The sequence below is a fragment of the Capricornis sumatraensis genome, chromosome 11 (assembly GCF_032405125.1).
Source record: "Capricornis sumatraensis isolate serow.1 chromosome 11, serow.2, whole genome shotgun sequence".
Classification (NCBI taxonomy): domain Eukaryota; kingdom Metazoa; phylum Chordata; class Mammalia; order Artiodactyla; family Bovidae; genus Capricornis; species Capricornis sumatraensis.
Window position 1 is genome coordinate 22,253,204 of NC_091079.1, and position 26,068 is coordinate 22,279,271.

The window sequence follows — 26,068 nt, forward strand, 5'->3', positions numbered from 1 at the left end:
TCCGCTGTGGAGCGCGTTGTGGTGGGGCAGCTAGGCAGGGGATGCTGGGCAGGGGACAAAGGGCAGGAATAAATCATGGGGGGCTGTAGGAGGTGCATGTGCTTTGGGGCAGATGGAACTGGGATTAGAGTATGGCTGTGGACTTCTAGATGAGGTGAGTGGAGTGAGTAACATTTGAGCCTTGTGGTTATCTGAGACAGGAGCGTCCCACCTAGAGGGACAGGCCGTGTAAAGGCCCTGCGGTTGTGCATGCCTGGTGTGGGCTCAAGGCAGAGTGGAGGTCAGTGTGGTTGGAGCTGAGAAGACCCCGGGGTTGGGCTTGGTGAGGACCCCAGGTGTGGGTGGGAGGGCAGCCTTCAGGGCCTTGCAGACCATGCTCAGTGTGTAGGTTACCTGCTTGGGGATCTGGAGAACTTTTGTTGAGTTTTAGCAAAGGAGTGAAATGGTGTGCTTGCTTGATTTGAAAGGAAGGGTCAGGTGCAGCTGCTGGGTTGAGAGTGGAGTATGGGGCAGCCGGATTGGAGATGGGGGAGCGGGGTTGGCCTATGGCTTTGACCCATGTGCAGGACAGCAGCAAACATAGGGCAGTGGGCAGGGAGAGGTCACGGCCCAGGTATAGTTTCAAGGCAAGGATAATGGGTTTTGCTGATGGATTGCTTTGATCCTCAGAGACAGAGAGAGGAGTCAGGGTGACTAAGGCTTGGGGCCTGAGCAAATAGTAATCTTTCTTGTAAATTTTAATTAAGAGTTTACTTGTTAAGTGGACTTACACTTAACTAGTTGTTCTTAGCTAGACAGATACTACAAAGAAGTTGTTTTAAATATCAAAGAACTTTCTATATTAACATGTAGAATTTCATAAATCAGAGCTTAAAGGGATTGCTTACTTTTTTCACTTCTGTTGCCATTAACTGTAGGCCTTTCCTGTTCTTTTCAAGATGTCACTGGATTGGGAGTTTAAAAGCAGGAAGTGTTTTAATGTTTAGCAAAAAGAAAACAGGAGTAGAGATAACACCAACCTGGCTGGGACTCGTCCTTTTTCAGCTCTTCAACCTGAGGCAGGTCCACCTGGAACCTCAGGATCCTCTTCTGTAGACACGGGGGAAGAAATGCTTTGTTGGGATTGTGTTTCCTGTGAGAGCAGCTGGCACAGGGCTGACTCGCAGGTGCTGCCCTGCCGTTCCCAGAGCACTTGCATCCTTCTCTGCTCTCACACCCGTGGCTTTTTCTTTTTCTTTTCAGCAGCCCCGAGGCTGCTGAGAGCTTCCCTTGTAGCTCAGTTGGTAAAGAATCTGCCTGCAAGATAGGAGACCCTGGTTCAATTCCTGGCTTTGGAAAACTCCTGGAGAAAGAAATGGCAACCCATTCCATTATACTTGCCTGGAGAATCCCATGGACAGAGGAGCCTGGCAGGCTACAAGTCCATGGGGTCCTGGACACAACTTAGGGACTGACCCACCACCACCAGAGGCGCTGAACTTCCTTGTAGCTGCTGCTTCCTCAGGTCTTCCTGTCCTGGAGAAGTTTTGCTTCTCTGTATCTTTCCAGCTTTTTGACCTTGCACACCAAAAGGTGACATTCGGATACTGAAACAAAGTATCAGTTAGCTTGGTTGGAGGGAGAGAAAGCTGCTGCTGGCTGGTTACCTCATCTGGACGCTAGGCTCCCCCATCACGCCCGCTCTCCCTGGGCGCCGTCCGCCTGCGCTACACTCCCTCCCTGCAATGTGCTCTGGCCCACCCGATGCTCTGGACAGCTGCCACCTCGCCTTCTGGGCTGAGGGTGGAGACCCTGTTCAGGACGGCGGGTGGTCTTAGTGACCATGCCTCTGCCTGGTTGAAAGGCCCTGTCTTTACTCGTTTTTTGAAGCGGTGGTGGCACTGTTTTTGCTTCGATGTGAAAATTAGATGTAATCAGTATTTGCTGTGTGGAATACAGTTGGTGACAAGGAAAGGTAGCTTTGAGTTGTTTTTTACATTTTTGAGAATCTTACGTTCCAACAGAGACTCCCAGTTTGCTCGGGCCATTTGTAGTCTGTTGGTTGATGGTTCAGATTAAGCCTTGAGCCCTGCTTATGGGGCTGAACCGAATGCCCAGATACCTGGGATGTGCCTTGATGCCCCCTTGGCGGCACTGGGCCTTTCTGTCCTCGGTGCCTCGGTAGCAGGGCAGCCTGGGCTGGTTTTCAGGACAAACACCGGATCTGTCTGCCTCTTTCTTCTGCTCTCTTTCTGGCCGGCTTGCCTGTGTTTTCTGGAGCCCCCTTTCTTCCCACTGTTGCCTGAGTTCAGAGTTTTCTGTGGTAAATGTTAGTTTTCACTGTGGCGTAGGGGCAGTCACTTGAGTTAGGCCTGCAGTTAGGAGCCCGAAGGTAAAGCCTGCTGGACAGAGCAGCATCTCGAGCTGTTGAAGCTTAACACTGGCCCTGAGGCATCCCTGGACACAGCCTTTGTTCAGTTCCCACCCCCCACCCCCCAGAAGTTAGTGAAGTCATAAGATCCTGTTCACAGTTAAGTAGAGTACTTGTCTTTTTATTAGCGTGTGGGGTTTTCTACTAACAAAATTACCCATATATTAGGAGGGCTAAACTGTGCTCAGGCAAGGTTCTAGGAGCCTAGTTATTTATTATCTTCCTGCTAAGATAATAGTATCTCACTGCTCGGATACTAAGTGTGGAATGTGTTCAGATAGCTGAATTTTTTAGATGTCCTTGATTATCTCTCAGTTTGAATGAAGAAAGTAAGTAGCTTTGCATTTTTAAAGAAAGTTGCTCTTACAGATTATTAGACTGTTTTTCTCTCCTGCTTGTTCAGTATGAAATTATCATTATATTTTAAACCAAAAAAAATGCATCTTGGATCCCTCAGTATTCCATTAAACTAATTTTGAAAGTATCTGGCAACCTCACATTCTTGTTTTTATATGTTTTCTAGATAGTTTTTATAAATTTACAAACTTACAAGTATCAATCTGAAGAAATACCTTAATCTCAAATATATTTGGGTTCCTATGGACATAGTTTTTACAGACTTGTTTTTAGTGTTGATCAGGATTTTATTTTCAAAATTATTCTACTTTCATTAAGGTAATTATTTTTAACTATAAGGTCAGAATTAGGCTGGTAAAATGCCAGAAGCACGACTTTGAAAACAAAAATTGTTTGCACAGGCGCCTTCAGACCTGATCTGGGTCAGACTTGATTTGCAGCTTACCCAGTTTTAGAATCGCCTGTCAGTTCTGTAAACAGAAGTCAGCCGGATGAATTGAACAGAAGGGTGAGATTAGCATATTAATAAGGTGCAGGCTCCCAGCGGCCCAGGGCTCCTCCCTCTGTACCTCCTTCTCTGTCCCCTCCTCCCCGCCCTCTCGCCCTCCTTACCTGAATGAATCAAGGAACAGAGATCCTTGGGGTCATGTTACTTGCTGGTTTCTTTCTGTTCAGGAGCTTAATCCGGCCAGGACGGTCTGTGTTTCAGATTGCGGAAGCTTGAGAAGATTCTGTAACTGAGAGGCATTCTTCAAGCTGCTGGAAAATATTACAGAAGGAACACCTCCCAAATTTTGCCTCAAGCTCTGAAAAAAGGAGCGCAGAGGGGAAGCTTAGTCTTGAATGTGGATCGAAGGAAGTCCAGTGGGACTGATGACCGGGGACTTGGTGCGCGGACTCCTGGCGTGGTCTTTCTAGGACTGAGCTTATGTTGTTGGAAGTGGTGGGCCAAGGGGCCCTGGAACCCCAGGCGCTGTCTATGGAGAAGAGCGGCTGTAGTCCGTTTCCAGTGTGTTGGGCTAAAGGTATAAATACTTAAAAATCTGTTCAGTTTAAGTTTTATTGAGATACATGCTTTTGCACTAAAAAGGTGGATAAGAGTTTGTCAGGACTTATTTCGAATAGATTTACAGTTAAATTTAAGGAAAGATGGAAAATATTTGGTATGGGTTTGCAAATATTGCATAAAACCATTTAGAGAGCATTTCAAATAGTAAATAAAATTGTTTTCGTGAAAATGCATTTAAGTGAGTAAAATATTTTTTTTCTGTAACCTGTCCTATGTCTCTTAAAGTTTCATGTTTTGAGTTTTAATCAAGATGTCCTCATTCATTCTGCCATGTGGAAGTTTTTAAAGGATAAAGAGACTAATTTTTAGTTTAAACAGGACTATAGGAAAAGGAATAACATAAATTTTACTATTTCAAAAATTGGTTTCCTTTATTCACTGTAAAGATTGTGTATTTATTTGGAAACCCCTTGTTATTGCAAGGTGGGCTTGTCTCTAAGGATCAGCAGGGCTGTGAATAAATAACTTTCCCCTGTAATGTGGTTAGAGGCTTCAGTTACATAAAAATAAAAACACAAAATGTAGCATTTCATTGTAACACGTGTTTGAGGAACGCGTTTAGAAGTTAAGAATGCATATAATTCACATATGAATAAGACCAAAATGGGTAGGCTGCTTTACTTTAGTAGTGAATATTTTATTATTGAAAAAAAAATCTAAATATCTTACTAGAAGTATGAACTTTGGAAGAGATTATAGTGTTTTTGCTTGTCCCAAAGCAATCGATTGCAGGCAGTTATTTTTCCATTATGTTTGCTGACTGCAGAGTAAATAAATAGAGACATTTTTATTGGAATATCTTCTGATAGAGGTGGGCTGTGGGCGTGAGAAAGGAGCTCACCTATACACAAGAGGGAAAAGGTAGAGAGGGTGTTGAGGTCAGGTCCGTCTGCCTGTAGGGCTGGAACAGGTGTCTTCTCAGGTGGACCATTGCAGAGCAGGTTCTAACAGCGCGGGGGGTGGGGTAGGTGGGGGGCTGTGCCCTGTCCACTCCTGGGACCGAGTCCAGGGCCCCATGGGTGTCAGTGTGAAGGCACGGTCTCAGGACAGGCCCCTCTGCCTTCTCTGCTTACTCTCTCACCCTTAGGTGTTCATCCCAATTATTTTTTGCTGTGTGATACAGACAGCAGTGTTCCTATCCAGGAATTGGCTGAATTGGTTATTTTCAAGTGTAAAATCACTTCTTTTAGATAGAGACAGACCTCAAACCCAGAGACTGTGTATCCAAAGCTCGGTCTGGATGTCCTGAAGCTCACACTGGCTCTCATCGGTCACATTAACTTCATAGAACAGCCATGGCCAGATGTAAGATGTGTAAAATCCTTACTAGAACAGGCTAAAAGTAATAGGACCCATATTTGTGTACTTTGAACTGAAACCTTTATCCTTAAAAGAGTCTGGAGTCTTTTCTATAATAACATTATCGTACTGATGAACTTAATGTTAGGGAACCCGCCTTAGATTGCACCCGAGGAAGCGTGTATTTTAACATGTTTTAACATATTTAAGAAGACGTAGTTATAAATTGTGTTCAACTATGTCATAATTTCCTAGGCTTGAAGACAGTTTAAATTCAGACTATTGAAGTAAGTGTAAATGTTTACAGTGCTGTGTAATTGGCTGCAGGGCTACTAAGTGCAGAAAATCCTCCTTGGAAAGTTCTTTGATTATATCAATGTGTGCATTGTTTGTTTTGTTCTTTTGAAAGACTAGGAAGGATTGAGAGGTGTCAGATTTGGTTGTCAGGAACAAATGTGCTGTTGATTCCCTCCCCCCACTACCCCCCCCCCCCCCCCCCCCCCGTCTTTCAGTGGTAGATTGAAATTGAGTATACTATTAATAGTTTCTTTGTGTAATTCTGGATCCTGTGGTTAAAATCATGTTTTTTCTGTATCAGTATTTTAAACATCATCCATCCATCTATGCATCTCTGAGTATAACCTCTCTTCTGTGTCTCAGAGTCCAGGGGTCAGCTGTCTCTTGATACCTACATGTTTTTCATAAGCATCTGATACCAGCCACAGAGGAACTTCTTATTTGTTGCCACTGAAATTGGTTCCTCCCCAAATCCTCTGTCTAATAAACGTGTCAAAGCTCCATCCACTCAGTTCATCATCATACCACCAGACCCAGGGTGCCTCTCTGATGTTTTCCTCCATGTGTAAGGGATCCATCTTTTTATCCTGACGGTTCCTCACCTTCTTCCACTCTGGGCTGTGGAAGTTGCTTCCTGTTTGTCTTCCTGTGTTCTCACATGTTCATCCTTCACATACCTGCTGGAGGGATTTTGTAGAAACATAAATCTGGTGTTATTATTAAAACTGCCTGGTGGCTTCTCTCTAGAATGAGGTGAAGCTGCAGCCCCTTCACCTGGCCTGCAGGGCGCCTCGTCTGGCTCTGCCCTCGTCTCCAGCTCTGGGCCGTTGGCCTCCCGTCCCTGTTGACTGTTCAGCGCCCAGGACACCCAGAGTTTCCTCTCAGGCCTCCTGCACCTGCCGTTGGCTCCTTGCTCCCTCCTCTGCCCAGCCAGCTCCAGCCTACCCTTAGGTCTCCGCTAAAGCAACTTCTCTCTGATGTTCCCTCCTGAGTCGTTGCTTCTGTCTTGTGTTTACTGTTATTGATCATAGTGTATTACACTTGTTTGATCTCTTCTTTGCTGGATGGTAAACTTAACAAAGTCAGGGGTTGTGTCATGTTTCTTTCTGCTTGACAAGTAATTGGCATAAATAAATGTTACCTAATGAATGAGCAAATTCTATGTAGAGTTGGCTAATCCACTTGCCTTAAAAGTTGCTCAACAAAAGCAGTGAATTGTCTCTGCGTTTCCTCTTGTAGCAGCACACGTGCTGCATTCTAGTTCTCTCAACAGATGGGTCCAGGTCGGTTCCCAGGGTCTGATGGCTGCGCTGGGAATTACCTCCTGGTCCTCTGCCATGCCTGTGGGACCACAGCCATGTGGTTTGACAGCTTGAGGAGCTAATGGACTTGTGGGGGAGACAGGTTAAAAGTATATTTTTATATAAGTGTATGAACCATTTTATAGTTACCGTGTAGCTATCTAGATATCTGCATGTTTACAGTCAACGAAATCAGATGCTTTCCAGAGGACAGCTGAGTTTCTGAGTGCCCAGCACAGGGAGCAGTGCCTCCATGTCGCGGCCCCCAGGGCACACTGACCTCAGTGGGTCCCGTCCACCCTGCGCCTGCATGAGGCCCTGCCCGCCTCTCCTCCACCCTCTCTCCCCTCCCCAGCTCCTGCAGGCCCCAGCCCCTCAGCTCTGTGCACACTTAGCTTTCTGAGAGGCCCCTGCTGGGCTGGCCTTGTCGGCCTCTTGTGATGTTGCTGCTCCTGCTGGAACTTTCCTTCTTCACCCATGAAGCCTTCAGGCCTCTGCTCCGTGTGTGGCCCTCGGTCTCTCGCCGGCTCCAGGGCTGGGCCCTACCCTCACCGGTGTGGCTGGTGACTCACACAGCTCTGCCTAGTTGCTTGTCTCCTGTTACCTGGTTCTTGCCGCCAGGCTCGGGTCTCATTATTTTTTGATTCTCCATGGTGGGACATATTAACAGCACTCAGCAGTTGTTTGCTGAGTGAAAAAGAAACCTGAATTGGTAGAGTCTGGGGCATCTTTGATTCTGGCCGAGAGGGTGGGGAGGGTCCTCCATGCTGTAGGGATCTGCACGCTGAGGCACTGAGAATGATGTGGGCCTGTTCCTGGAGAGCCTGGGCTTCTCCACTGATGGTAGTTTGAGTTGTGCAAGGCCACTGGAAGGGGTGAGGAGGGAAGCCTTGCCCTGCACCCTGTTTCTCTGAGGGCACTCCTTGCTAATTCTCTGCCCACCTCTGAAGACTGGGTCTCCATGGCTGGGCCTTGGACCTTGTCGCGCCCTCCTCAGGCACCGTCCTCCTCTTACCCAACCCCACGGGAGGCACACGTCCTCTGCCTCTGCCCCTCGCCGTCTTCCTGCCTCGGGCGCCATCCGCCAGTTCCTTGAACTCCTCCTCAGGTGTGGATGCGAGTCCCCCTCCGAGGACACCTCTCCGGTCACAGTTCCCTCTGTGAAGGAAGCCCTAACCACCCGGCTCCGATTCCCTGCGTGTCTCCCTGGTGCTGGTCCCTTTCCTCACTTTGCAGGGACTTCACTGTGTAAATGTTGGTGCAGTTGTTTGTGTCCCCCGCAGGGAGCAGGTGTGTCTGGTGTGTGGGTTTATGGTGAACCAGGAACATGACAGTAACAGGTTTCTGCTGTTGCAGGGAGGGAGGGGACGGTGAGGAGCAGGGGTGTGTTCTGTGTCCAGGATACTGGTGTGACTGGAGCACCGCCGTGAACCCTCTTCACTCCTGTTTAGAGTCCTGTCAGCGCTGGTTCCCTCACCCACAGGGCCAGTCTAGTGGGGATTCAGATCCTTCACTCATGCTCATTGTGTCTGGAGAAGGGGCCGCTCGTTCTTCCCGGGGTTTTCTCCACACGTGGCCCTAGATCTCTAGCAGGACATGGGGTTTTTGCTTAGATACGGCCTTCTCGGCAAGGTGGGGAAAGCGTGTGCCCCGGTTTATCCGTTTAACACTCGCCACCCCCGGCCCTGCCAGCTCTCCTGGTTTGGACAGTAAGGCCTGAGTGTACCCCCATGACCACCCTGTGTGGAATGGGACCCTCCTGCCACTCCCCGCCTTTCCCCTTTCGCGCTCCTCAGCAGCAGTACTCCCCTGCCCCCCTGCGGTGAAATGCACACCTCGAAGGGAACCGGTCTGTCCTGCTCTAGGCCTCCTCACTCAGGAGGTCAGGCGCCTCCGGGGCAGGTGACTGAGGTCTGCGTGGCCGGAAGCCTTGAGAAGGGTGGTGCAGAGTTTTTGAAAAGTAAATAACTACTGAGTTCTTTATAGTGGCTTTATGGTCAGTGATACTGATTTTTTTAAAAAGTGTTTACAATTAATTTTTAAATTGTACTTGTTATAGTTGTCATTAGCCACACATGTGAGACAGAGAGAGAGTGTGTGTGTGTGTGTGTATGTGTGTCTTTCTGTCTGTCTCCTAATTAGGCTGAATGCTCTTGAGGTTAGGGTTAAGGCTTTTTTAATCCATACTAGAAGCTGGCTCAGTAAATGTTTGTGTAGAACCCGTTACTCTCAGGGAGATGTGTCCCCTGCGTTTGCCCACAGGGGCCCGGCAGGAACAAGTGGCTGGGGCAGCTGGCTGTGAGAGAGCAGGCGGGAGCAGCAGCCCCCTACGGCTGGCTCTCAGCAGACACACCGTGGGGGTGGCCACGAAGGAGGGCTGTGTGTTGCTGTGTCGCCAGGCAGCGCTGCGGCCTGCTGGTGACCGAGTTGTCAAGTGAAGGTGCAGACTCAGCACACCCTGGGTGGCAGGCCTTGCTGAGCAAAGGCTTGGCCTCTGCAGCTCCCCTGCCTGGCTGAGCCCTGTTCACCAGGCCTGTGGGCTTGGGCAAATTGCTTCTCTCTTCCCACATCCAGAAAGTGGGTAAAAGAAGGTTATTGTGAGGATTAAATGATTTCATTTTTAAGTGCATAGAACAGTCCTGGCATAAATGCGGCATGAATAATTCTTGAAGTAAACCTCTGAGCCCTGGCCCTTATCTCATGAGTGGCCTTTACAATAGCATGTTTCAAATCAAGACAGTTGAGATCAATCTCTGCATGTTAAGACAGTGGCTCTTCATTTGTGAACAGCAGGTCAGCTCTAGATGGGGAGTGCTTGCCTCATGCTGTTTTGATTTGCCCAGTGCCGGCCCCCGGCAAGCCCCCCGAGAGAATGCACCAGCGGGAGTGTTTTCCCAAGGCAGGTTTACTCCTCTTAGGAGTGCAGCTGGGAAATCCTGTTTGTGTTTTAGAAGGCTTCAGAGAACCCACATCAAGATGTCCGAGGTGTGTGTGTCAGGCCCCCTTTCCCCAGCCTGCGAGCAGCTGTGGTGGCCCGCCCCTCATCCTGCTTCCAGAGGAAACGTCCAGAAGTCCCGGCTCCCCGCTTCCCTCCTGTAACCGGAGGCATGAAGTGCCTCCTTCATCTGGCTTGAGCTCAGTCATTTGGACCCGAGTTGTTCCCAGTAACAAATACCAAGTGGAATTGATCTTTTCCTTCCTGCCCAGCTCCCTCCACCAACAGGTCTGCCCCTCTTGTGTTCCTTATCTCAGTGGAGTGCTATCAATTTCCCACTTAGCTGGCCAAGCCAGAAAAATGGCGGCTGTCTCCTTCTGTCTTACAAATGCAGTTTGATCAATCCCGTCCTCTTGGATATTTTTACAGCTTTCAAATCTTTGGTCTCAGGCCATAGTCAGTCCTGTCTGGATTATAACAGAAGCCTTCAGATTGGTCCAGACAGACTTAAATGCCTGCCCAGGTGCAAACCCCAACACCGGCCAGGCTCTGAACCTGCCTCTGCCACCGGGCCTTGTCCTGCTCCCCTGCTGATTGAGTTTGAAGCCACGCTGGCCTCGTGTTGGCCCCCAGGGCGCTCTCCCCACACCAGCCGCCTTGTCTTGTGTCAGGTTTAGGCTTTGACACCCGCTCTCAGGATCCCAGCTTGGAACTCACCTTGTGCAGGAACCCTGGCCATGTCCCACATCTGAGCTGGACCTTTCCTTTCCCTGGCCTCTCCCAGCACTATGTGCTCAGTGCACTTGTCTGTGCTGGCCTTTCTCAGGAGGACCTCTCATTAGGGGTTCCTGGAAAAGTGCATTAGATGCAGGGCTGGGGAAGGCCGAGTTAGTAGGTGGAAAGTACAGGACATACTAAATAAAATTATAAGGTAGTTCAGTGGTTTTGATGCAGGTAACCTAGCTGACCAAACTTGCCTAGGGGTTGGCGTGGGGTCCATTTGTGCAGGGGCTTGCACACCCCCTATGTGCTGTGCTGAGGCTCTGTGGCTTGCCCCTGGACTGGCTGGGATCTGGTGTGGAAGTCAGCGTGCACACTCGCAGCTGTGTGACTTGGGGCAGTTGCCTAACCTCGGTGCCTTAGTGACCACACGTGTAAGTGAGGTGACTGATGGGCGCCACCGCGTAGGGCTGCCGTGCGAAAGAGACGAGTCAACTGTGTGAGGGGGCGATCAGGTAGTGGCAATCCTACTGTGTGAAGGAATCCTACTCCTTGAAGGAATTTCTTCCTAAACAGGTGAAGCTTTTTGATGTGTATGTGGTGTATTAGACGTGAACTTAGAAGCGCTGAAGGAATAATTTAATGTAGGTTTTCTACGTTGATTTTGATCATCTGCTGTGATGAATTCTACTTTAATTTACATCGTTAAGTATTTTAATTATAAAATAATACAGAAAAATATTGTAACTGTTTATTTCATCTGGGAGATTTAGTTAGTGACAAAGAAGTGTTTGAGAAAGTCTATCGTGTTTAATGTGTTCATTAGTAATTGGGATTCACCTGGCTCCAGGGAGACACGATGTTCCCAGGAGACCTGCGGGGGGTTGTGTCGTGTGGCCCAGGTTCACCCAGGCACCCATTCTGTCCAGTGTTCCAGCCAGCCACACTGCCGTCCGTTCTTTTCATCCCAGTAGCTGCTTATTGAATGCCACCAGCAACGCTGGGGAGATGGCCCTCCTCCTGTCGTGTGACTCCACCATGACCAGTCAACGCCAGAGAAGTTGAGGCAGACGTGTGCCTGCGACAGGACGTGCAGCTCACAGGCTTTCTCCCTGACAGTCCCTGTGCAGGCCGGGGACCTGCTTCACACAGCATTCTTCCTGTCACTCGTGATCCATCGTGTGCACTCAGCGCTTGCCAGTGTTGCTGGGACGCAGTGGTGAAGAGCCACGCGTGCTGAGAGTAGTGGGCCGTGTCACTGAGCTTCAGGGTTTTAGGGGCAGAGAATGTCGTCAGGCCAGACTGATGGGCCCCTGCAGTGTACCTGACCTGAAAGAGTTTTCAGAGCTTCAGTCTCAGACCGTCACAACCCAGCCACTGAGTAGCTTTGTGTTCCTGGAATATAGTGACTTTTATTTTAGACTTTACACCTGCTAATGGAGTTAGGACTGTGCGCCTCTAACAGTTGTGGTGAAAGTGAAATTAAATGAGACAGTGTGTGTGTATGCCTTGCATGTAGATCCACTCAGTAAGTGGCAGTTTTAATTATTTGTAATGAATGTTGGTACTGGCTAGACTGTTAATCTTAGAGCTAGGTTTCATATGTCAGTTTTAACAAAAAATGAATTTTGCAGCCACGTGTAAAAATTTGTGCTTATTAGTGTCTTTGCATTTTTTGGCGATAATGTCCCATATTTTTCAATAGAGTCTTAAAAGACATCTGTCTTGAGTATGCATACATGTGCATATGTATGGCCATATATCGTAAATGCAGTTAAAAACTCCTTTCATAAAAGATGGTAAATGAGTACCTTCATATTTGCAGACATCACACATTTTACTTGTTTTTCAAAATAGCACATGCATGTGCCAGTAAGAGAGTGGCAGAGGCAGAAACGCAGATGTTGGGAACAGTCGGCGTTTATAAGGTGTGTCCGTGTGAACTGCTTCTGTGCTGGGCTTGTAACTGTGGCTTGGGCAATTAGTTTTAACTAGTGTGCTTTGGCACTGCATCTTTCTTTTGGTTGGTTGTTGGATAAGAGTCTTCTGACAAACCTTTTTTGTTCTCATATTTGTAAATAAAGATGTGTAATTGAAGTTACAGCATCCATACAGTAAAGTGCATAAATCTTACATAGCCTGGCCCAGGTTTTCTGCCCCCTTCCGAATCTGTGTTGGAAGGTTATCAACTCCCAGCAGCCTCCCTTCTGGCCCCTTGCAGTCAATGCCCCCAGAAAGGAAACCTGAGTTGATTTCTGTCACCATGACAGGTCACAGTTAAAATATAAACAAATAGGTTATCATACTCTGAATGCTCTTAATTTTCCATCTGAAATACATTTATCTTATCAGCACACTATTAACTTGGGTTTTATAAAGAAGATATATGTTATATTTTGCCATTCTTGATTTCCTTAGGATTTTTTTTTAAGTCTCCAATATCTCTAACTAATTAGGGATCTTAGAAATTAAGTACACAGTATGGCAAAAACTTTTACTACCCGGTGGAAATAACTTTGTAGGACTCTAATCGAACATACACGAAGTTACAGAAAAAAATAGCCAACTCTAGGAATGCTGACTTTGCTTTTGAGCCAGATGTTCTGGATTTGCAGCCAACAGAACTTAGTAAAGGTAGGTGTCTTTTATGTCTTATTGACATAAGTGAAGAAAAGAACTGTGACAGGAACAGAGGTCACTAAGGAAGTGACGTGGCAAAAAGTTTGTGTTAGAGAAACTCAGGTGTTTCATGGCATTGAAATTACAAAGAATAAAATGTAGAAGGAAAGTGACCCAGACTTGGGAAGGCATGTGGCGTTTGCCCAGGCACTGAAAAGACGCTCACTCTGTATCTTTAACAGTGCAAAGAAGGAGGCCAGCGTTGTCCACACAGCTTCTGGTTGTCATTTTGTGTCCCATACTTCCAGGTGAAGGAAGAAGCACTGCTGCATACGTTAGCTGAACATACACTGAATCACTTGTCTGTTGCTGAAAACAAGACATCTGACGCGTAATGGCTTCAGATGACGCGAGTTTTTTGTTCTCTTCAGGTCTGCAGTCTGGGCAGGGCTCAGCAGGGCCGGCTCATCTCTTCTGTGTGGTGTTGTCTGCAGCAGCACAGTTGGGAGCCTGGGGGTCTTTCAAGGTGGCTCTGTCTCAGTTTTCCAGAGGTGATGCCGGCCATCAGTGGGAAGCTCAGCTGGAGCTGTGGTTCTTGGAGCTCTGATCTTGGGTTGCTGGAACTTCTGTCTAGTGTGGTGGTGGAATTCGTGAGTGAACATCCCAAGGGCACCATAGGAACCTCGGTTCCTTCTTTCCATTTTTTTTCTTTTTTTTTTGGTGTTGCCTTTAATGACCTAGCTTAGGGTGTATCTTAGCCTAGTCTTGAGCCAGTTCAAGTTTGAGGGGAAGGAACATAGACTATGCCTCTTGAAAGAGGTGTCAGAGTCACATTGGAAGAAGAGCACTGGGAAAGGGGCGAGTTTGAAAATATAAACTGTAACACACTGACATTATAATACCAAGTTCTGTTCAGTCCAGTCACTCAGTTGTGTCTGACGCTTTGTGACCCCATGCACTGTAGCACACCAGGCTTCCCTATCCATCACCAACTCCCAGAGCCTGCTCAAACTCATGTCCATTGAGTCAGTGATGCCATCCAACCATCTCATCCTCTGTCGTCCCCTTCTCCTCCTGCCTTCAATCTTTCCCAGCATCAGTGTCTTTTCCAATAAGTCAGTTCTTCACATTAGGTGGCCAGAGTATTGGAGTTTCATATATATCCTTCCATGTTACAATATCAAACATTTAAATAATGTTAGCTTCTCTGTCTAGTAAAATCACTGTGGGACATTTAGGATACTCAGGTTAGTCATTTTATGAGAAAATAAACCCAAATCATGGGTGAAAGAACAAAATTAAGGAGAAAGTTTTCACACTTGTCTAGGTTGTTTAAGGATTTACTTTAGGGTTATTATCAAATTCTTAAAACTCTTCAAACTAGTTGATGTCATTAATTAAAAAAAAAATTTAGCTGTAGCAATTTGCCTTCTTCGCTTCTCATAGTTTGGCAAGCATCTCCAGTTTTATTAAAGGGCCAGCTCATCACAAGCTTACTGAGATTACTCTCTTGGTGGGATCTTAGTAGGTACAGTGAGTATAAGCAAGGCAGCTCTGGAGTAAGATTCTTGTGGTCCTCGTACTTTTCTTCCTTTTTCTTATGCTGTCTTAAACGGAGCATTAATATTGGATTGTGCAGTGAACCTCGCGGTCAGTGCCAAGGCTTGTCAGCTCCTGTGTCGTTACACCTCCCTGCCTTGGGATTGCCTTGCTTCTCCCAAGAAAGAAGTTAGTGTGCGAGTGAAAGGGAGTCCTGAAGCTGGAAGGTCAGCAGCTGCCACTGACAGTCCGTCCGCTTTCCCGTTTCCTAGTCCAGTGGGCACTGGCCTCTTGCTGCCCCAGGCAGCCTGGTGCCTGAGCGGGGACTTGACTGGCGGTGGCCCACAGACTGGGGCTCTGCTGGGACTGTCCACAGTGTAGGACGAAGTAAGGGCAGAATGTGGCACAGGCGTCTGGAAACCATAGCAACTTGATGGTAGTTTTATGTTCATTGACTGTAATGATAGGAGTTTTGTGCTTGGCTTTTGTATGTCTTCTATTTTTAAATTTCATTTTTCTAGAAATTCCTCTCCATTGTATTTTACAAAGTATTGGTTTGTGACAGGTTGGAAATGAAAACAGAGTTGGTCATTTACCACTGATGGTTTGAAGAACAGGGGTCTAAATTACACAAGTAAGCCAACTTTAAAAACCTTTTCATTTCTTCTTCCTTGATAGTTTTTTGAAAAAAGATATTCTATAGTGTGTATAAGTAGCAGGTGCCTGTAACTGGTTAATCTTGAAAAGGTCTAAAAAATACAGCCAGCCACAGATTGCAGAAGGCTTACAGATACAAACTCCAGTTGGAGCCCACCTCTCTGGTGAAGGAGGGCGAAGGCAGACAGAGAGTTGGCAGCCCCAGTTGTACGTCTTCAGCCATGGGCCAAAACCAAGTAGAGAACCACACAAACGGCAGAGAATTCTCTTTAATTGTTTGGAAGCAGAGGAGTCAGTATAGCAGAGAGCAGCACTTAGGACTTCTCTTTCCATAGTGGACACCGTCCCACAGACTGACCAACCCACATGCCAGGCTCTCTGAATCCTTAGTCCTGCAGAAAGACAGATAGGAACACCACCACTAAGGGTGGGTAGTGGTTAACAGACTTGCACATGGAACTGTCCAGAAAGGTCAAGGAAGGCTTGATAAGGTGGAGGTGTTGGCCAATTTGAGAGTTCATAGCACAAATGGAATTTTGACAAGCAAGTCAAAGCTCAAATTGATAAAGCAGAACCACATTCTGTCATGGAAAGCAGCTTCTGTTATGGTGACATCACAATGGTTTATCCTCTGAAAAAGTTTAGACCTACTTTTTTAGAGGTTTATGAAGGATTTTGCCATTGAGTTTTGGCCACAGGGGTATCTGGATTGTGCATTGTTTCTGGTTTAGCACCTCCCTGACACGCTCCCTGTCACGCATCTTGCTGACCAGGGAGCAGCGTAGGGTCAGGGTGCCATCCCTCGTGCAGGGAAAATCCACGTGAAACTTGTGCTCAGCCCCCTGTGTGAGGGCTCCTCTGTACCTGCATTTCCACTCCTGGGGATTCAGCCAACCAGGGATTGTGTAGGTCTGTAGTGTTTATTTACCATTGAAAAAGATCTGCATAGAAGTGGACCTGGGCAGTTCAAACTTGCCTTATTAAAGGGTCAACTGTAGTGATTTTTTATCACTAGTGTATCATTTCTTCTGACCACTCCAAAGATGGAATGTTTCTTTTCAGGAAGCAGTTGATACTATATTTATTCCTCCTTACTGTCTAATTTGGGGAGCAAAAGAGATCACTAAAATAAAAGATTTTGAAACTAGGCAGTAAAATTAACACATTTTGCTTTCCTTTGAGATATTTCTGACAAATTTAGAGTCTGTGATTTAAAGGGGGTGGTGGTGTTGTTACACTGTTTATAGATAACAGCAACTTTTGAACAGAGGTGAAATAAGGTTCCCAGACTTGTAGTAATTTGTTTAACAAATATTTATTATGCTGCTGTGAATCAGGTGCTGCTCTGGGTGGAGGTGGTGGGGGTGGTGGGAGGGGGCTGGTGGTGGAAAACAGTGATTATCCGGGTTCAGGTCTCAGGTCTCCTCAGGCTCACCTACATACAACACATCATAGGGAGAGAACAAAGAACAATGTTGTTACGTTAGTGTATCAGTACAATATGTTTTAACCAGTGGATTTCAAATATTGTACACTGATAAAACTTATTTTCTTTTCCAGAATATGACAGATACCTAGCATCGAGCAAAAGAATGGCCGCTGCTTACCTTGACCCAAACTTGAATCACACACCGAGTTCAAGTACCAAGACTCACCTGGGAACTGGTGTGGAGCGTTCTCCTGGGACCATGGAGCGAGTATTAAAGGTCTTTCATTATTTTGAAAGCAACAGTGAGCCAACCACTTGGGCCAGTATTATCAGGCATGGAGATGCAACCGACGTCAGGGTGAGTATATTTTCCTGGGATACACCCTCAGTGTGTGTTTAGGTTAAATGTTAATGGCACACACCGAAAAGGCAGGGTAATAATTGTTATTCCAGTATATCAGCGATGCTAGCTTTTCTCTGTAGTACTTACTGAGTTAATATGTGACTGACTAGAGTTTTATGTAAAATTTCTTAGAAAAATAACTGCATCATATATAATGCCATTGACTTGTTTTTCTTTCCTGTGTTTTAGAAAAAAATTCTTGAAGTATGTAGGAAACAAAACAATTAAAATTCTGTGGAAATAAATTGTTTTCTAGAAAGTGTAATTTTGAATCTTTTTGCATGATTCCAGACAGGACAGATTCTTAAAAAACAAATGTCTCTTGTATACACACGCCTGACGAGGTTCTCGGGATGTGAAAGATCCTGCCTGGATAGCCCCCAGTCTGTTGTGGGTGGGGTCCCAGGGGCCTTAACCTCAGCGCGGTGCGGACGGCACTTCCCCGGGCCCCAGTGGCCGGGCCTGCGGGGCGTCACTGCACGGGCAACAAGGGAGTCACTGGTCGGGGCTTCCCCCGGGTGCTGGTGAGAGTGGGTGGTGAAGAGCTGTGGGGGCAGCACTGTGTAGGCAGAGCGGGCTGAGAGGAAGGGGTGAGCACCAGAATCTCAGAAAACCGAGTTCGGAATGTAAGCGGTCAGGATGTTTATTTGATCCAGTGTTGAGGAAGCCCCTCCTCCCTGCTGCTCCTCTGCTTAGTCCATATTCATCTTTAAGGAGGACAAGCGTCCAGTGAGGAGGACCATCAGATACACTCCTTCCCTTTTATTACAACGAGATTAATTTACTGCTTATTAACTTACATGCCTTAACTATTTTTAAGCACAACAAAGGAAGTGGTAGAACTTAGACTTTAAGGCTATATATTACATATAAATTATATGTAATATTGTTACCTCTGTGGTACTGTAATACTGATTCTTCAAATGGGTTATTAAAAGGAGAGTCATTCACTTAGGATTGAAATATGCATTAGTATCTATCCATGTGCTGTACTTGAAATAGTCTCTTTTCACAAACTTTTTATGACACTTGCTGACTTTTTCTAGTTTATCTATAGCTCTGTTTCATATTTAACCTTATAAATGCAATCTCTGGAGAGGAAACCTTGTAAATGTGACATTTATGGGAAGGCTGTTAGGGCATTTTGCAATTGTATAAATTTCAGATACAAGAGAGGAAATTCTTTAAACCATTGCATCAACCTTAATAGAGTTCAGAGTATTTGTGCAGGAGGGGAGCCTTTCAAAAGTTATGAATTTCCCAAGACATTTAGGAGATGTTAAGAGTTTCTTACATCAGGAGTTTCACTTTGGGAAGGCTCAGTGACAGATGTGCTGTGGTTTTAATAAACGTGCTGCACATGAGAGGATTCATACCGTGGATGGAACCAGTGATCACTGGGCACGTGTCGGCCTTTAGCCAGTGTTAGAACCTTAGCAGCAGCAGCAGAACCTTACCGGCATCAAAACATTCGTATTGTGAAGAAAAATTTAAATCAGATAAAAACACATAAGTTATGAGAACGTATTTCTCAGACTTCTATGAAGATCAATATTAGCAAATCTATGAGGCCAAAGAGCAAGTTGTTGTACTTCACAGTAATTGATCAGTGTTTAGAATTTAGCAAGTCTTAGCAGTTGGTGATTGATTTTCAGCATGAGGCAAAGAAACCTCGATTGGCATAGATTGACCTCAGCCTTCCCCGGGAGTAGCATGAAATCCACATGACACTGGATCAATGTGATGGCAGGTGGGAATTATTCATAACCCACTTTCATCTAGTGCTGTAACATCTGAAAATGCAGGATTTCCATGTAAATTAAGACGGATCTAAAGGCCAACCATTTTCTGAAAGGAGATAGCTTATCGTTATCTAGAGTTGCTTAGTAATTAGATTGAGTCTCAGACCCTGTTGCTGCACTGCCCGATGTAGCTGTATGCCACTACTGAATACTTGAGTGTAGCTGTCTGAGTTGATGTATTCTAAGTGTATTGGGAAAAAAAAAAAATAATAAGTGTATTGGGAAGGACCGAAGCTGTAACTGCAATACTTTGGCCACCTGATGCGAAGAGCCGACTCAGTAGAAAAAGACCATGATACTGGGAAAGATTGAAGGCAGGAGGAGAAGGGGGTGGCAGAGGATGAGATGGTTAGATAGCATCACTGATTCAATGAACATGAGTTTGTGCAAACTCCGGGAGATAGTGAAGGACAGGGGAGCCTGGTGTGCTGCAGTCCATGGGGTGACAGAGAATTGGATACAACTTAGCAACTGAACAACAACAAAGTAAAAATAAACCCTAGATTTCAGAGATTTAGTATGAAAAAGGAATGTAAAATAGCTTATCAGTAATCTGTTAGTTTTGTTCTTGGCATATTAGGTTAAAGGAAATTATCATTAAAATTAAATTCACTTGTACCTTTTTATAGTTTTTTAATGCAGCCATTAGAAATTTTTAAACGGTGTACGTGGCCTGCTTTATGTTCCTGCTGGACAGCTGTGCTCTGTAGAAAGTAGTTTTCTGAGAGGCTGCTTGGCTCAGGAGAACCAAAACCTCTGCAGATTCCTTTTTACCAAGAAAACTCAGAATTCTTGTTATAATTCATCACAGAGTTTTCTTTAATTAAAACAGATTTTACTCCTATTACATATATATGCTAATTACACACTACTAGCATAGTGGTTGCTGATAGGATTCACAGGCCTCCGCTGTGAATAGCTGGAGCGTATAGAGCAGCCGCAGTAGGAGGACCGTGCTCATTGAAGGGCTCTGGACATCGCAGGCCTGGGCCTCGTGGCCTTTACATTCCCGGCCGTCACTAGCCATGTGTGCAGTGCCTGGGTGTGAGGAGGTAGGATCTGTGAGATGGGCACATGGGCACGCTCCATCTCCATAACCAGCCTCGCCCTGTGGCCACATGCCACCAACATCAGGTGCAAGTCGTAAATCCAGTCATGATTCCTCAACAGGGATCCAGGCTCCTGTGTCCTGCCTGTAATCAGTAGCCCATGGCCACAAACATCACTCCTCTTGACCATAGGCTAGTGTCAGCGCCATGTTCCAGGCAGCTCTGGAGACAAGTTTGGGGTCAGTGCAGAAGAGCCAAGGTTAGTGTATGGAGAAGATCCAGATTCTACCGGAGAAGTCTCCTGCTTAGGAAGAAGGGCGGTGTTTACATCAGACTGTTCTCAGTGATGCCAGATGCAGGGTAACACTGAAACAGGGTCTTCAGAGGCCCTGGGGGAAACACCTTGTGTCTCTGAAGTCTAAACCAGATACATTGTCAGCCACCAACATGTGGGATGAAGGTGTCTGTAAGAGCATTAAGGACGTGGAAAGTTCATTCTGTAGGCTGCCTTTGAAAACTCAAGTAAATGACATATTGGAGCGCGAAGAGATGTGGACCTGGAAGGAAGTCCTGTAGTGAATGCCAGAGGCTGGCCCAGGCCCCACCTGCCAGCCCCTTCTGGCCTCTTCGGTCTTTGTAAGTCCTTGCAGCCATGGCCGTCGTTCCATCCCGCGCTCTGCTTAGTCCACACGGCACCCCATTCTGGCTGGTCTCATCTTCAGTTGAAGACGTGATGCTCCCACACTGTATCTCTGCCACTCTTCTCTGTCTTCACTTTTGTTCCTCCAGAAGAGCCATCCCGTGCTTCAAATGAAGGGTTTCCCCTTCTTTTAGGTAAGTAGGCCCCTTGCAGTGTCTTTCTTGCAGTGTGCTTTTGCTCACACCCAGCGTCCAGTATGTTAGCTTGTCCTGTCCATGTTGTCTTTATACGTACCTGGAACCCACACCTCCCAGGGCCTCTCCGGCACACCTTTCTCGGAGCCCTGGGTCTCCTGACTGACGCTCGCCTTCCCCGTTGTACCTGCCCCGTCTGTTCACAGCCCGGCCACCTGAGCCATCCTGTTGATACGAGAGCCAGAGCGCATCAGTCCTGCACTCGGAGCCTTCCTCACCTTCCTCTCTGGAGTGAGCGTGCCAGCCCTGCAGGAGCTCCCGCCTGCTCCTCTCCCACTGTGCCTTGTGGCCGTCTGTCCTGGCACCACCCCCTTTTACGTCCTGCTTCCTGTCTCTTCCTCTCACATGCCAGTCTCCTTGTCAGTAATCTGCTCAAAAGCCCCAGGAGCTCCCCGTTCTTCAGGGGCCCCCAGGGACCTATGGGATTGGCTCCTTGTCACCTGTCCTGGACCTTCCAGAACACAGCACATCCTTGCTGATGCCTTGTCTTAGTTCAGTGACAGCCACTTCAGACTTGTCTGCACAGCTGGACTGTCACACACTTGTGTTAGTTAAGTCCCTGAGTTTGCGGCCATTTGTTATGGCAGCAACGAGGAACCAAGGGTGACTGTAGATCATGAAAACAGAAGTGCCTGCTTTGTCCTGAGGACTGTTAGGAGGGCCCCGCGTCTGCTGCCAGACCAGGGGCAGGAGATGTGCTGCCTTCCCCAGAGCAGGGCTGGATTTCTGCATCTTGTTTTGGTAACTGAGTGATGATAGGTTCCGACCTGTACGGGTGTGCCCAGAGAAGATGGTAGGAACCTGTTGGTTTCCTGAATGTGAAGAGCATCTGAAGGAGAGCGCACTGAGAACAGTGACCCCTGGACATAATAAAAGACACGTCGTCCTGATGAGTGCACTTGGCTGTTCATAGAAATGATGAGATGGACAGTGTTGAGAATTACGCTCATGGCCTCAGATATCTCCTCTAATAAACAGCGAAGTGCTACCAGTGATCCGTGAGGAGATAGCTGAACGCATCTGATATCCCTTTTCTCTTGTCCCCTGCCTCACCTTCTTCACAGACAAATTCTCTTGCTGCATTGTTCATTGTCACGTCCTTCTGCTCAGCTTTTGACTTTCAAGGGTCAGGCTCACGTCCTGCCATGGTTGCATCGCTGGCACCAGACCGGATCACCTGGCTCTGCAGGTGGTCACTGAATGATAGGGCAGGGGCACACATCGTGAGTAAATGGACGTGAAGGGCAGAGCTGCACGAGTGCTCTCCACCCAGGGAAGGAGAAGGTCACTTCCTTTGAGAGCACTGTCTAAAAGACAAGTGGCCACATTGAACCAAGCAAATCATAACAGGAACTTCCAGAAAAAACTGAATGACAGCTTCATCTCACTAGTTGGTAACTATGGAAATTAAAATTTTAACAACAAACCACCCCCCCCCCCCAATCTTGGTCCATCAAATTAATAAACTTTTTTTTTTTAAGTTTTTCAGTGTTCTCTTTTCTCTCTCAGTGTCATTTGTAATAAGAAGCAGACACTGTTTAGGTTAGATTCATAATACAATACACTTATAGAATTACGGAAAAAGTCTCCATATATGATTTAAAGGAGTATATAATTCCTTATATAAATGGAAATGATTAAAAGCCACAGGACCTAGCAAAGATGTTCACTGTTGTAAAAAAAAAAAATAAGGGAAATTTTACAGAATATGGTTGAAGGAAATGGTGGTTAAATAATAATGCTGTTTGCTGATTGTGCACTACCAAGTTCAGTCCACTTACTGAAATGGTTAGAGCTTCAGGTACCACTGCCATTGGTTCCTACCTTCTGTCTCCAATTTCCAAGCCTTATAAGGATGGATACTGTGTCTACCTTCCTCAGAACCCCAAATCTGCAAGAATGTTCAGACCAAGTAGCTATCAATGAATACTTATTAAATGAGTGAGTGACTAGAAATGCCCTGATTTAGCCTATTTAAAAGAGTATACTGATCCTACCCTGTGATTAATCGATTAACATACTTTGCTGAACTCCAGACCCATATAACCAAGTGCTTACTGGGCATTTCTACTTGGATAGTCTAAAAAGCTGAATCTAAAATCCATTGAAATGTACTTGTCATTTTGCCGTCCTGTTTCCAAACCGCTTTCACGTGAGTTTGTGTTTCAGTGAATGACATAAACATCTACTTAGCTATCTGAGGCAGAATGCATCAATCTCCTTTTTTTTATCCTTGTATTGGCTATCTTCTCAAGGTCACCAAATCTTGGTTATTCTACCTACAAAATATTTTTAAAGTACATTTATTTCTATCCATTTTTGTGTCTAGTCCCCTTATTCAAACCACTTATTTTTCCCCAAAATACTGCAATTATTTTTATTAGGTGTCCTTAACTTTCATTTTTTAGCTATTCCTCCTCTCTAGAGCCAGAGTGATTTTTCTAAAATGTGTACCTGGGCATTTCTCTTTGCTCTTGCTTCTCTGGCAGAATCTGTTTCTTTTCTCATCTTCCCACTACACCCTTGCCTTCCTGAATTTCTTTTTTCTTTTTCTGTTTTTACCGAAGGATAATTGCTTTACAGAATTGTTCTGTTTTCTGTCAAACCTCGACATGAATCAGCCATCGGTATACATATATCCCCTCCCTTTCGAACCTCCCTCCCCTTTCCCTCCCCATCCCACCTCTCTAGGTTGATACAGAGCCCCTGTTTGAGTTTCCCAAGCCATACAGCAAATTCCTGTTGGCTGTCGATTTTACATATGGTAACGTAAGTTTCCATGTTACTCTTTCCATACATCTCACTCTCTCCTCCTCTCTCTCCATGTCCATAAGTCTATTCTCTATGTCTGTATCTCCATTGCTGTATCTCCCTGTAAATAAATTCTTCAGTACCATTTTTCTAGATTCTGTATATGTGCGTTAGAAAATGATATTTATCTTTCTCTTTCTGACTCACTTCACTCTGTATAATAGGTTCTGGGTTCATCTACCTCATCAGAACCGACTCAAATGCATTCCTTTTTATATGACCCACTTTCTAGAGTAACAGAAATAAAAACAAAAGTAAACAAGTGGGACCTGACTAAACTTAAAAGCTTTTGCCCAGCAAAGGAAACTATAAGCAAGGTGAAAAGACAACCCTCAGAATGGGAGAAAATAATAGCAAATGAAACAACTGACAAAGGATTAATTTTCAAAATACATATATAACTCAGTGCAGAAAACAAACAATCCAATCAAAAAGTGGGAAAAAGACCTAAACAGACATTTCTCCAAAGAAGACCTACGGATAACTTAACAAACACATGAAAAGATGCTCAACATCGCTCATTATTAGAGAAAGGCAAAGCAAAACTACATTGAGATATCACGTCACACCACTCAGAATGGCCATCATCAAAAAGTCTACAAGCAATAAATGCTGGAGAGAGTGTGGAGAAAAGGGAACGCTCTTGTACTGTTGGTGGGAATGTAAATTAATACAGCCACTATGGAAGACGGTATGGAGATTCCTTAAAAAACTAGGAATAAAACCACCATATGACCCAGCAATCCCACTCCTAGGCATATACCCTGAGGAAACCAAAACGGAAAAAGACACGTGTATCCCATTGTTCATTGCAGCACTATTTACAAAAGCTAGAACAAGGAAGCAACCTAGATGTCCATTGACAGATGAATTGATAAACATTTTAAGATCCAGTGTTGGCGTAAGATGAAGGACAGTCTGTAGTGTTGTCAGTTGTGGTTGGTATAGTTTTGTTGGTGTGCAGTTTGGCTGTACTTATCAAAATGTCACACTGGCAGTAGCTCTGGACCCCGCGCATCTGTTTCTGAGCAGCGCTTGTACATGTGTGATGACAGCTGGAAGGGTGCTTGTGGCAGGATTACCTGCATTTCCATCCCCATTTTGCCCCAGAACAGGGAAGCTAAAAAAGAAAATAAGCCTCCCCCAGCAGTAAAATGGCTGAATTGCTGTGTTCATGATGAGATGTGAGCACCATGCAGACACTGGCTTCTTTTATTTTCAAATTTGGGAAGAACCCTTTCCTTTCAAATTTGGGAAGAACCCTTTCCTGTGACTGTCTAACGTGAGAATTCAGTCAGGAAAACTTACGTGTTTCCAAGGCCTGGGCTGTGATATAAATGAGTCAGCAGAGGTTACAGAGTAGCTAAGTATTGTTTTGTGTATTGTAGGAATAGTTTATCATGAGCCTTTAAAGCCAGGATGAGAAGTTTAATTTGGATCCCATGAGTGGCGTATTAAAAGCCCTCATCCTGTCAGTGCTCTAGAGACAGTCCCTTTTCTAAAGATACGTATCCCAGAAATCATAGACATACACTGACGTTTGCATGTGTTCTGTGGATGTGGTAGTGTTTGAGCATTTAGTTCTCAAGTTGTTCAGTTCTCCAGACCGCATAGTTGGTTCTCAGAATTACTTGTTACTGAGTACTTATGTGCATTCGGCATCAAATATTTAAGTACCTCCTATACTCAAAGTCTTGGTTGCTGTCCCTATGGAATGAGAAGTGACATTTCTGAGAGTCCTGGAGAATGAGAAGTAGAACCGAAATCAATATGGAAGCATAATGGAACGTGAAAGTGAAATAAAAGGAAATGTCTATGTTTATTGCTTTTTTTTTTAGTGGAGAGTGAAATTGCTAACTGTAGGATCAGGTTTAGGTACCAGATCCTACAGTATGGGGACTCTGGTTACACAAACCCAGACTTAAAATTATTCTGGTGTCTTCTGGCAGTGTGATCAAGTGAACTGACAGAAATAGTCTGTTCCATTAAGACCTCAAGATTAGGAACCTACTTTCCCCCCTAGTCAGCGCCACATTTTTTGGACCAAATCCCTGTAATTTACACCGCTTCTCTGCAGGTGGGCTCCAGTTTGTGCCCACGAGTCAGAGACATGAGGGTAACCTGTGTGAGAGGTCACCAGGGCAGATACCCAGAGAAGGTGGGGTTCTTCCTGGGGTGTCGACAGTAAGCACAAGTGTAAGGAATGGTTTGCACCTGCCTTACCTGCCTGCATCTGGGTGTGGAGGGATTGCCCGACCGGGAGCACAGCAACAGAACGAGAGGCGCAGGCGTGGTGCAGAGCCCTCGCAGGAGCAGGGCTGCTCTGGAGCTCTTGCCGCTGGGGGACGTGGGGTCGAGGGGGGATGGACAGGTGACCAGAGTCTGTGTGCTCTCGGTAGTGAGCTGGCAGAGCAGCAGCAGGAGACAAAGGCGCTTTTGTGGGAGCTTGAAAGAGGCGCCAGCTCCTGTCCTTTGCA

The 26,068-nt window shown here is 45.9% G+C and overlaps 1 protein-coding gene across 7 annotated transcripts in view; it reads left to right on the forward strand.

Moving 5' to 3' along the window:
• The first annotated feature begins 3,695 nt into the window (after positions 1-3,695).
• The window catches only part of PTK2 (protein tyrosine kinase 2), a 141,888-nt gene continuing 119,515 nt past the window's right edge, over positions 3,696-26,068 (forward strand). For 4 of the 7 annotated variants that reach the window (XM_068983834.1, XM_068983833.1, XM_068983830.1 and 1 more), the window contains exons 1-2: positions 3,696-3,792; positions 16,764-16,990. In XM_068983834.1, coding sequence (XP_068839935.1) covers positions 3,696-3,792; positions 16,764-16,990 — 324 coding nt within the window. Of the gene's footprint in view, positions 3,793-16,763; positions 16,991-26,068 lie in introns of those variants that run through there. The other 3 variants (XM_068983831.1, XM_068983835.1, XM_068983836.1) reach the window with 2 other exon arrangements.